General features: G+C 41.8%; 1 protein-coding gene across 4 annotated transcripts in view; it reads right to left on the bottom strand.

Moving 5' to 3' along the window:
• pam (peptidylglycine alpha-amidating monooxygenase) overlaps positions 1–12,846 on the bottom strand; it is a 140,735-nt gene that overhangs the window by 88,555 nt on the left and 39,334 nt on the right. For all 4 annotated transcript variants that reach the window (XM_064943538.1, XM_064943540.1, XM_064943537.1 and 1 more), the window contains 3 exons: positions 12,025–12,116; positions 11,197–11,280; positions 7,393–7,441 (listed from right to left, as the gene is read on the bottom strand). In XM_064943538.1, the coding sequence (XP_064799610.1) occupies positions 7,393–7,441; positions 11,197–11,280; positions 12,025–12,116 (225 nt within the window). The remainder of the gene's footprint in view (positions 1–7,392; positions 7,442–11,196; positions 11,281–12,024; positions 12,117–12,846) is intronic.

Raw genomic sequence — 12,846 nt, 5'->3', positions numbered from 1 at the left:
GATCTCCTCTAGAGCAGTGATGTTTTGGGGCTGTTGCTGGGCAACACGGACTTTCAACTCCCTCCAAAGATTTTCTATGGGGTTGAGATCTAGAGACTGGCTAGGCCACTCCAGGACCTTGAAATGCTTCTTACGAAGCCACTCCTTCGTTGCCTGGGCAGTGTGTTTGGGATCATTGTCATGCTGAAAGACCCAGCCACGTTTCATCTTCAATGCCCTCACGATACATGGCCCCATTCATTCTTTCCTTTACACGGATCAGTCGTCCTGGTCCCTTTGCAGAAAAACAGCCCCAAAGCATGATGTTTCCACCCCCATGCTTCACAGTAGGTATGGTGTTCTTTGGATGCAACTCAGCATTCTTTGTCCTCCAAACACGACGAGTTGAGTTTTTACCAAAAAGTTCTATTTTGGTTTCATCTGACCATATGACATTCTCCCAATCTTCTTCTGTATCATCCAAATGCTCTCTAGCAAACTTCAGATGGGCCTGGACATGTACTGGCTTAAGCAGGGGGACACGTCTGGCACTGCAGGATTTGAGTCCCCGGCGGCGTATTGTGTTACTGATGGTAGGCTTTGTTACTTTGGTCCCAGCTCTCTGCAGGTCATTCACTAGGTCCCACCGTGTGGTTCTGGGATTTTTGCTCACCGTTCTTGTGATCATTTTGACCCCACGGGGTGAGAGCTTGCATGGAGCCCCAGATCGGGGGAGATTATCAGTGGTGGTCTTGTATGTCTTCCATTTCCTAATAATTGCTCCCACAGTGGATTTCTTCAAACCAAGCTGCTTACCTATTGCAGATTCAGTCTTCCCAGCCTGGTGCAGGTCTACAATTTTGTTTCTGGTGTCCTTTGACAGCTCTTTGGTCTTTACCATAGTGGAGTTTGGAGTGTGACTGTTTGAGGTTGTGGACAGGTGTCTTTTATACTGATAACAAGTTCAAACAGGTGCCATTAATACAGGTAACGAGTGGAGGACAGAGGAGCCTCTTAAAGAAGAAGTTACAGGTCTGTAAGAGCCAGAAATCTTGCTTGTTTGTAGGTGACCAAATACTTATTTTCCACCCTAATTTGCAAATAAATTCATTAAAAATCCTACAATGTGATTTTCTGGATTTATTTTTCTAATTTTGTCTGTCATAGTTGAAGTGTACCTATGATGAAAATTACAGGCCTCTCATCTTTTTAAGGGGGAGAACTTGCACTGGTGGCTTTGGTGGCTGACTAAATACTTATTTGCCCAACTGTATTACCTCGACTAACCGGTGCCCCCTGTATATAGTCTCGCTGCTGTTATTTTACAGCTGCTCTTTCATTATTTTATATTTGACTTATCTATTTTTTACTTATCACTTCTTTTTCTTAAAACTGCATTGTTGCTTAAGGGTTTGTAAGTCAGTATTTCACTGTAAGGTCTACACTTGTATTTGGCGCATGTGACAAATAACATTCGATTTGAAAACACGTACACTTTCATCTGATCAACAAATGGATTATGTTAATCACAGACTCAACCAAATTATGTTTTAATTGTTAATCAAAGGGTTAAAATAAGCACATTTCTGCTGTACTCAAACCTTTTTATCCAAGTAAAGTACATGTCGGATAAAAATGTCATAAAAGGCCATATGTCGATAAACTTCCAAATGTTGACAAAACAAAATACTCTTAGAGAAGGTGGGATCTTTTTGTGTCCGTAAAAGGAATAATGCGAGAAATAGCCGTTTATACGCAAATATTGATATAATAACAATCCTATCGATGCAAAGTTTGAGTTGTGTGGTCCTCCCACTACGACTCGGGAAAGCGTACAGTTTATTAGGCTACAGATTAAATACATGATGATGAACTTCACAGGGTGGTCAAAGTGCACCGTGATGAGCATGAGGCTCCTTTCCAATAAATATGGAGTGTCTCATTCTGGTGACATGATGATCGATGCTTGGCTGACGTTTGACAATTAAAAATGATCTCCCTCTTATCCATAATCATCTCATAATGTTTGCTATACCCACACTGTATCTGCGAGGTTTTGGCTGGAGAGACCAACGTGGGCACATTCGCTATATGATGCAACATTTATAGTGGAAAAAACATCAGTAGAGTTGAAAATGAAATGGATTCCCATTTAACATGTATTGATGGATTCCCATTTAACTTGTATTGATAGATTCCCATTTAACATGTATTGATAGATTCCCATTTAACTTGTATTGATAGATTCCCATTTAACTTGTATTGATGGATTCCCATTTAACTTGTATTGATAGATTCCCATTTAACTTGCATTGATGGAAACCAATTTAACCTATATGTTTATTTGGTACATGGGAATTTAAACACAAAAGTTATTAGTTTTAATGTGCACTACGTCATCACGCACAGCCTTTTATCGACAACAAGTACATTTGATGGAAACATCTCTGGAGGGAAATATTGCTTTTACGCAGATCTTAGAATGACAATCTGTCGCCAATTGGATGGAAACCTATCTTGTGAGCCAGAATGGCAACAGACTGCTATAATTTGTTATTCCCAGGACACCATAGATAGACATTACTCCCTGTAGTTTGAGCCAGAATGGAGACAGACTGCTAGAGACAATACATGTGCCCATCCAGTAGTATGGCAGTGGAGTGAAACTGGAGTATGGAGACAAAGGAGGAAGCGGACCGGCGCCGGCACCTTTATCCATCAGCCACGTCTTATTCCATCACTCAGAGGAAACAGTGGAACGGTACAATACGTTTAACGTAGATCACTCAGAGGAATGGTACAAAACGTTTAACTTAGGTCAATGACCCGTTTCAATAATGTCATTTCTCTTTGACAACACAAGGTACAGAAACTATTTATAAATTAAAAAACAGAAACTACGATTTAAGTGAGAATAGGCATTGGTTTGAAGCCAAAAAAGAAAGGAAATTCAGATGAGCACCACAATGTCTATTCCACCCATGCTCTACCAAGGTTTTCCAGCACACAGCTTTAACCTACTACAGTAGCTATGTTGGTATTTTACTTCAGACTATGTGTAGGCAGGTTTCTTAGGATTTAAACCTTCTCAAACAGCTTAACTTAAACTATTAGAGGATGTGGTTCCACAATAATGTGATTTGTACCACATACAAGTTCTTCTTAGGGATCGGCGTCCCGTCAACGGGACAGTTGTAAATCATGCAGCGCCTTGTGTCATCATCACAGATTTTAGAGAAACAACAAATGTCGGGACATATAAGTGTCTTATATCGGCTGAATGCTTAAATTATTGTTAATATAACTGCACTGTCCAATTTACAGTAGCTATTACTGTGAAAAAATGCCATGCTATTGTTTGAGGTGAGCTCCTAACAACAGAACACTTTTTTCACTGCGATAGGTTTGATAAATTCACCTGAATTCATCTGAAGGTGAAATGTGAACTTACATTCTGAAATCTTGCTCTGATTTATCATCCAAAGGGTCCCAGAGATGACATGAAGTGTTGTTTTGTTAGATAAAATAATTTTTCATAACCTAAAAAGGTCCATATAGCATGCACGATCGATTTTGTATTTCTACTCGCTCAATTTGCAAAGAGAGGAATCTTTGAAAATCTAACCCTAAATGTTGTTTCAACCAGTCAAATCACGTTCGTATGTATTCCTCAGAGATCCTAGAACGTAACGAGACTTCACTATATCATTAGGGGTGTAGTATATCCTATAGGACACCATATTTGGTCAGAGAGCGACTCCATGGCACGCCGATGACGCGGGCGGTCTTCACTTGAATGACTAACTTTGTCAAATAAGCACCAATTGGGGTCAAACAAAGCTAGCTAGATAGCCAATGAAAATCATGTATTGGTCGTAAAATGTAGCTACTAACCTTGTACGACAGCATGCCTTTTCCTTTTGGACAAAAATTATAAGAATATTCAGAGTTATAAAGTTATGAAAACTGGTTGTTTAGCAAATGTAGAACTTATGATATGTCTACTAATACTGGAAAAGCTGAATCGAAGTCCAAGTATACAGATTTTACGATATTCTTGCAGAAAAATGTAATATGAATGCAAATGTCTCCTTCACGATTTGCCCAAATGTACCTGGGTGACTTTACACTAAATGTCATGTAGTTCTCTCATACTTCAAGTTATCCATCTGAAACTTTGCACGTACACTGCTGCCATCTTGTGGGCACCATTGGAATTACAACCAGAGTGGTGGCTGGAACAGGGACCTTTCTGTTGCATTTCAAAGATGGTGGTTGAAAAAAAGGCTGTTTTTTTCTTTGTATAGTCTTTTAGCAGATCTATTGTGTTACATTCCTTTCACATTTCCACACACTTCAAAGTGTTTCCTTTCTAATGGTACCAAGAATATGCATATCCTTGCTTCAGGGCCCGAGCTACAGGCAGTTAGATTAGGGTATGTAATTTAGGCAAAAATGTAAAAAAGTTTTTTTTAAGTATTGGATTCCCCACATACCACAGTAAGACATTATCCAATTCTGCTACATTTTCATGTTTGCTTTGAATGCAAGCTTTGCTTTCACACTGGCAAGACCATTAGGCTTGATTGAGCTGTTTTGTCTTGTAGTAATGTGGTGCATGACTGTATTTCACTATACCTTTATTTTAGAAAAGCATGTCATTGACATGTCATTTTAGCTAAACATGTCATTGTATTGTATTGCTTTCGCAGTAATTTCAAAATCTGAGACAACAGGTAGATTAACAAAAGGCTAAACTGTGTTTTGCAATATTGCACTTGTGATTTCATGAATATTTTCTAGTAATATAATTTGACTGTGGCGCTATGCTATTCAGCGTTGCTGATGACAATTAAACCGGATCCGGATGGGTGGTTCAGAGAGGTTAAAGTAATGATGGACTTTTGTTTTTCTTTGCTTATTTGAGCTATTCTTGCTAAAATATGGACTTTCACCAAATAGAGCGATCTTCTGTATACCACCCCCACCTTGTCACAACACAACTGATTGCCTAAAATGCATTAAGGAAAGACATTCCACAAATTAACATTTAACGAGGCACACCTGTTAATTGAAATGCATTCCAGGTGTCTACCTCATGAAGCTGGTTGAGAGAATGCAAAGAGTGTGCAAAGCTGTCATCAAGGCAAAGGGTGGCTACTTTGAAGAATCTCAAATATATTTTGATAAGTTTAACACTTTTTGGGTTACTACACGATTCCATGTGTTAGTTTTCTTCACTATTATTCTACAATGTAGTAAATAGTAAAAATAAAGAAAAACCCTAGAATGTGTAGGTGTGTCTAAACTTTTGACTGGTTCTGTATATATACACCAGTATACACCGTATATAATTTTAATAGCAGGACAGTGTAAAATTCATTATCCCTCTGAAGGGTATGAATTAGGCTGTTTGAGAAGGTTTGAATCCCAAGCAACCTGCTTACACATAGTTTGTAGTACAATACTTACTGTAGTATGTCAAAGCCGTGTGCTGGAAAACCTTGGTAGAGCACGGTTGAAATAGGCATTGTGGTGCTCATGTGAATTTCCTTTCATTTTCGGCTTCAGACCAATGCCAATTCTCACTTAAAAGTTTTTTTTTTATCTAGTCCAAATATGGCTGTTCCCCGGGCGATGAAGACATGGAAGTCGATAAATGCGTAATATCAGCTGAATGCATTCAGTTGGTCAATTGACTAGGTTTCCCCCTTTCCCTTTCAACTATTTGTATCAGTTTGGATCACTTTCAAATGGGGGACTTTTATTTGAAGGCGAAATGCAAATTCCACTATTGTGGCTAATCCTCATTGTGGCTAGCTTCACACAGGTGTGCACGGCAGAGTTTAAAAATATCCAACAAATGGCAGAGTTGTAAGTTTGGCACTGTTGATCAGCACACATGATTAAAACATGTAATGAAGACAGGGGGAAGGAGCATACTGGAATGTATTATAGATGTTAAACTGGTTAGTTTTTATTATGCTAGCAAGCATGCACACTGCAGTCAGTGCACAATAGAGCCAGGAGGATCTGTTAACGTCAGACAGCAAAACAAATTCTCAGCAGTTTGAGTTGTGTCCAGTCAGACAGTGAAATGTGGCTAGCTCTTACTGTTGCCTGGACTTTGGAGTAGCTAGCTAGTGTTGCAAAAGCCCATTGCATGCATAGTAAGTTAGGAGCATGACAATTTGTCCAAAGTATGGGGTTGGTTTTGAGCTGATGTACGTAAGCTTGCTAGCTATGTTTTGTGGAAAGGACTGGCATTTGGACATGAACTATGTATCATCAGCTAGCTTCAGCTGTTTTTGTCTGGCTCTAACTAGCTAGCATGCTAATGGCGGAAGTTATTTGTGTAACAAACCTTCCATAAACAAAAATAGCTAGCTAACTTACTTTGCCTGTTTGTTAGTTAGCTAGCTAGCTTTCAGCTGATTGGTTTTCGCTCGCTAGCTACAGAGGCTAGCTGCTGGACTTTGTACAATCAAGCAAACATTAGGTAAGTAACGTTAGCTAGTTAGCTACCTAGCTAAACAAAATTGTCAGAAATGCTACAAAAATATAGCACGTTATTGGTTCTTAATGGTCAGAAATGAGCTTGTGAGATCGATAAATTATAAATGTAATAAACTGTTGCACCTACAAATTTAGTCAAGTCCGATGGTCACTTTATGAACACTGTAGTCTCGTTTTAATCCGACATCTAGAATTTGAGCTAGGTAGGCGCAATAAATACTCTTAAAACTAAATTGTTAACGACCCTGTTAAAAAATCTTATATGTGGTTCTCGGTAAACGTACGGACAGTTCCAATCAAGTTGGTTTTCTCATTTTCAACTAGATTTGCGTCATGTTGGCTTAGATATGATGGTAGGGAGATTTTAGTTTAATACTGAGCTTCAACCAATGCCTATAATAAATCCTAGTCTTTTTTTCTTCATAAATTGCATACTTTTTGATTTGTATTTATCCACTGTTTCATCCGTTGTTTCAGATAAGGGGGCCAATACACAGTGCTGGGTTGGACATCATTCCACTCACATTACACTTATGATGCTGCCCACAGTTGATAAGTATTGTAGGTTAATCGGTCATATAAGGGATCCAAAATGGGTCCCCTATTCCCTATGTAGTGCACTATATTTGACAAGAGCCTTATCCTGCCATGTTTTAAAAAATAGTGCAATATAAAGGGAATATGGTGCAATTTGGGACGCAGGCCAATACAAGTAAAATGTTCTCTCTGTTCAACTGAATGAATCACCCAAATTGGGCTGTTTGTGTCTGTCCCAACCCAATCCAACTAGCCTGCAAAGCTGCAGACATATACAATGGTTATAAATTACAGTAAATGATTACATAGTATTTCCTGTAAATATGGACATGTACTACAGGTAATTGATATAATACTTACGGTTTGGAAGTCATTCGTAAGGTAAGTCCTGAGCAATCTCTATGGTGGTCTGAAACAAAAAACGGGCTATTAGCCAACAACAAATGATCGATTTTTATTAATTATTATTTTACCTTTATTCAACTAGGCAAGTCAGTTAAGAACAAATTCTTATTTTCAATGACGGCCTAGGAACAGTGGGTTAACTGCCTGTTCAGTGGAAGAACGACAGATTTGTACCTTGTCAGCTCGGGGGTTTGAACTTGCAACCTTCCGGTTACTAGTCCAACGCTCTAACCACTAGGCTACCCCAGAATGCTGTTTTGATGAAGCCCAGTCCGATTCACTCTCTACTGCAGGTGTTCCTTTATGACTGTAAAGCACCGTAATACATTATTCAATTACAGCACTATTATGGCTCCCTATTATCTTCACCGTGCACTACTTTGCAACATAGGATTCTGGTTGAAAGTAGTGCACCATTTAGGGAATAGGGTGCCATTTAGGACACAGATTGAGTCCTCGTCCCTCCCACCCAATAGGCTAGCCATGTTTACACAGGGGGGTTTAAGCAAACACCAGACAAGCCCATTGAAGTAAGCTAGCGCGGCGGCGGCTAGCTGTAGCCCCAGAGCTCTTGCCCCTGTGGCTAGACAGCAATACCATAGGGTTTATTTCTGGAGCTGCCTATTAACATACAATAATCCTGAGAAGCTGGTCTGCATTCTAATACATGTGGACAGGCACACAACACACACATCTGTACTCCCCAGAGAGCCCTCATTTGCATAGTTAATTGTTTAATTCCAGCATTCATGTCCAGCATTATAATTAACTAATTCATTTCCTGCACTAATGTGTTATCATTTACACACTGTGTCACACTTATTTTGTCTTGGTGTGCCTCCATTTAAAAAAAATGTTTTTAAAAAATAAATAAAAACTTTCCTTGACTGAATAATTATTCTCCTCTTTGACTGCGACTACACAGCAGGTATTACAGTTCTCAGTTCTGCACTCCCAAAGTTATTGACTGTTTTTGTGCTTGCCAGTTAGCTAGTAGCTCTCAGCTGTTTAGCAGCCAATGGCTAGCAGTTTCTTACTGGCGATAAAAAAGGATGATTGCCATCACTTGTTTGAGTCAGTACTGAATTATTTAACGTAACAACTCAAACATTAAACCTCCTAAACAACTCCTTTAGACCCAGCAGTTGTGTGCAGTTGCCCAGCTACTAAAAGGGCTATTTGAGACTCGCGTTTAGTTGAAGTTTTACGGTAACAACTACACCATTTTCCTCTGTTTTTTTTGTTGTTTAAAAAAAAATGTTAACCTTTATTTAACTAGGCAAGTCAGTTAAGAACAAATTGTTATTTACAATGACGGCCTAGGAACAGTGTGTTAACTGCCTAGGAACAGTGTGTTAACTGCCTAGGAACAGTGGGTTAACTGCCTAGGAACAGTGGGTTAACTGCCTAGGAACAGTGGGTTAACTGCCTAGGAACAGTGGGTTAACTGCCTAGGAACAGTGGGTTAACTGCCTTGTTCAGGAGCAGAATGACAGATTTTTACCTTGTCAGCTCGGGGATTCAGTCCATCAACCTTTTGCTTACTGGCCCAACGCTCTAACCACTACGCTAACTGCCGTTTTACGGTAATTAACTACACCATTATCCTCAAATGTCTGTTTTACGATTTTTTTATTTTTTATTTTACCTTTGTTTAACCAGGCAAGTCAGTTAAGAACAAATTCTTATTTACAATGACAGCCTAGGAACAGTGGGTTAACTGCTTTGTTCAGGGGCAGAACGACAGATTTGTACCTTGTCAGCTCGGGGGATTGAACTTGCAACCTTCCAGTTACTAGTCCAACGCTCTAACCACTAGGCTACCCTGCCGCCCCAATTAACTACACCATTATCCTCAAATGTCTGTTTTACAGTAATAAACTACACCATTATCCTCAAACATCTGTTGAGCGTCTCTTTGTTTTCTAGGTAAAACTACTGGCGTCTTCCACCAAACCAACTATTGTTTGTGATTCGGGTCATAGACATGCAACATTTGCATGCTGCCTCAAAGCAGCCCAGTAATGTCAGGCAGCCCAGTAATGTCGGGCAGCCCAGTCACTCCAGGCAGCCCAGTAATGTCGGGCAGCCCAGTCATTCCAGACAAGCCCAGTAATTTCAGGCAGCCCAGTCATTCCAGGCAGCCCAGCCATTCCAGGCAGCCCAGTCATTCCAGACAAGCCCAGTAATTTCAGGCAGCCCAGCCATTTCCCTAAGAAAAGCCCCTTTATGGTGTGCCTGTCCTGACTTATATTGGGGAGAAGAGACATCCACTCCAATGTAGTATTCTAATGCCAATACACTCCCCTATTGGGCCCTGGTCAAAATTAGTGCACTACATAGGGAATAGTGTTCCCTTTGGGAAGCAGACTCCCTCAGTGCACAATCAATGGCCACTTAGTGAAAGAACTCTCTCCCAGCTGCCACTGGGGGCGAAGCTGTCGCAAAGAACGTGGAACAACACAAAGGTTTGCTGTTGAGTCTTTTGGGAGCTCATTATGGGGGAAGAGAACAATAACCACTTAATGCTGTGGGGGAACAATAACTGTTTTGAGTCCCTAATTAAAATAATCTGGTCGTGAAAGCCTGAATAAAACAAAACTGGAAACGCTTGGTGATAAACACATATTAACTACGAGAGTAATGAACTGTACAAATAATTACCAGGTACTGTATTTGAATACAAAGCAGGCACAATATTACAGTCTAGGTGAATTCATCACTTTTTTTAATACAGGGGTCACCCAATCTGGTTCTGCGGGGCTACAGGGGTCACCCAATCTGGTTCTGCGGGGCTACAGGGGTCACCCAATCTGGTTCTGCGGGGCTACAGGGGTCACCCAATCTGGTTCTGCGGGGCTACAGGGGTCACCCAATCTGGTTCTGCGGGGCTACAGGGGTCACCCAATCTGGTTCTGCGGAGCTACAGGGGTCACCCAATCTGGTTCTGCGGGGCTACAGGGGTCACCCAATCTGGTTCTGCGGGGCTACAGGGGACACCCAATCTGGTTCTGCGGGGCGACAGGGGTCACCCAATCTGGTTCTGCGGGGCTACAGGGGTCACCCAATCTGGTTCTGCGGGGCTACAGGGGTCACCCAATCTGGTTCTGCGGGGCTATAGGGGTTACCCAATCTGGTTCTGCGGGGCTACAGGGGTCACCCAATCTGGTTCTGCGGGGCGACAGGGATCACCCAATCTGGTTCTGCGGGGCTACAGGGGTCACCCAATCTGGTTCTGCGGGGCTATAGGGGTTACCCAATCTGGTTCTGCGGGGCTACAGGGGTCACCCAATCTGGTTCTGCGGGGCGACAGGGATCACCCAATCTGGTTCTGCGGGGCTACAGGGGTCACCCAATCTGGTTCTGCGGGGCGACAGGTGTCACCCAATCTGGTTCTGCGGGGCTACAGGGGTCACCCAATCTGGTTCTGCGGAGCTACAGGGGTCACCCAATCTGGTTCTGCGGGGCTACAGGGGTCACCCAATCTGGTTCTGCGGGGCTACATGGGTCACAGACTTTTGTTTCAACCCAGACCTAAAACAGATGAATTGATTGGCTAAATGGGGTGTGTTAATGCTGGACTGGCTCAGACCCCTGAATGGCGTGTAGCTCCAGGACCAGGGTTGGTGACCTCTGTCATTCCTGCTTTTCCCCTCATGATTCCAGGAATACTCCAACCGTGATTTATAGAAAACCTGTGAATTTTTGGGGAAATTTCAGGAAATTTTGCAACCCTACTGAAGTTTTATCACCACTCACCACTGAAAGCGTGGACATCCCCATAGTGGATTTGCAGCACAAAGTAAGTGATTCTGGATTTCCCTCCAACTTTAAAACCGACATCTGGGAGAGAAGAAAAAACAAACAAAAAAGACAGGCACAAGTAATTAAGGTCTCTGTGAGGGCTGCAAGAATGAGATGCATTGATAAGGAAAGAACTCATTGGAGAGCAATTACAGTAATGCAGGCTCAAGCCACAGGATTACCAATCATGGATCTACTCTCTCCAGAGCTCACTGGGGAAGAATCTGATCTCTCCTCTCTCCAGAGCACACTGGGGTAGAGTCTGATCTCTCCTCTCTCCAGAGCACACTGGGGTAGAGTCTGATCTCTCCTCTCTCCAGAGAGCACTGGGGTAGAGTCTGATATCTCCCCTCTCCAGAGCTCACTGGGGTAGTCTGATCTCTCCTCTCTCCAGAGAGCACTGGGGTAGAGTCTGATCTCTCCTCTCTCCAGAGAGCACTGGGGTAGAGTCTGATCTCTCCTCTCTCCAGAGAGCACTGGGGTAGAGTCTGATCTCTCCCCTCTCCAGAGAGCACTGGGGTAGAATCTGATCTCTCCTCTCTCCAGAGAGCACTGGGGTAGAGTGATCTCTCCCCTTTATAGAGAGCACTGGGGTAGAGTCTGATCTCTCCTCTCTCCAGTGAGAGAGAGGTGGAGAAGAGAGAAAGATGGAGGGAGAGAAAGATGGAAGGCACAAAGAGAGAGAAAGATGAAGCAGAAAGTGAGTGATTGGGAGGAGAGAGAGAAAGATGAAATGGCGAGAGAGAGAGATTAAAGGGAAAAAGAAAGAGAGAGACTGTGTACCTGGGGGTAGCCTGGTGGGTGGGGCATTTCGGGCCCAGGCGTACATGATGGAGGCTTCGTCCTCACAGGTGCCCTTGACACTCCCACAGTCCCTGAAAGAACCAAACAACAGCACTGGGTCAATACAGCCCCTCTCAGTGGGTACAATATTGATGAGTTACACACACACTGCGTCTTTGCAGGCAGGTGCAGAGTTTTGCGCTTGCCGTTTTTTTTTTTTTTTTATAATTTTTTTGTAAAAATTTAGAGAATAAATAAAACCAAAAATGTTAAAGAAGACTGGCCCAGCTAGCACAGAACGTTCTGGGAACCATATGTTTCTTAGAGCTTGGTGAGAGCGTGGTTGTCCTTTTATTATTTAGCATAAAACTTTCCCACAACTTTCTGGAACCGGTGCAGAATAGTTGCTTGGGTTTGAAACATTTTCAGCAGATTTGATAGAACTTCATTTAAAAAAAATGTAAAACCGTTATTTTCTTGGTATTTCATTACTTTTACAGAAAGTTTCCTAAAAGTTCAAACATGGTTAAATGTAATTAACATTTTGGTAATGTTACAAGAAAATTATCCCAACGGTTTGACATTGGGAATGTTCTCAAATTGTTCAGAGAACGTTAAGAAACAATGTTCTTCTGTGGGAATTTCAGCACTTCAGCATAACGTTTCCTACACGTTTCCTCGTGGTTCTATTTAAAGGCATGTTCTTTCATTGTTCAGAACTTTAAGAAACAGCGCTCTTCAGTACTTCCACAAACATTTCACCCAAGTTCCCAGGTGGTTCTATTTAATGTCATACATTTACTACATTCTGGGAACGTTACA

This window comes from Oncorhynchus masou, chromosome 28 (assembly GCF_036934945.1).
Source record: "Oncorhynchus masou masou isolate Uvic2021 chromosome 28, UVic_Omas_1.1, whole genome shotgun sequence".
NCBI classification, from domain to species: Eukaryota; Metazoa; Chordata; class Actinopteri; order Salmoniformes; family Salmonidae; genus Oncorhynchus; species Oncorhynchus masou.
The sequence above is the reverse complement of the archived record's forward strand: the minus strand, read 5'-3'. Positions and strand labels throughout refer to the sequence as shown.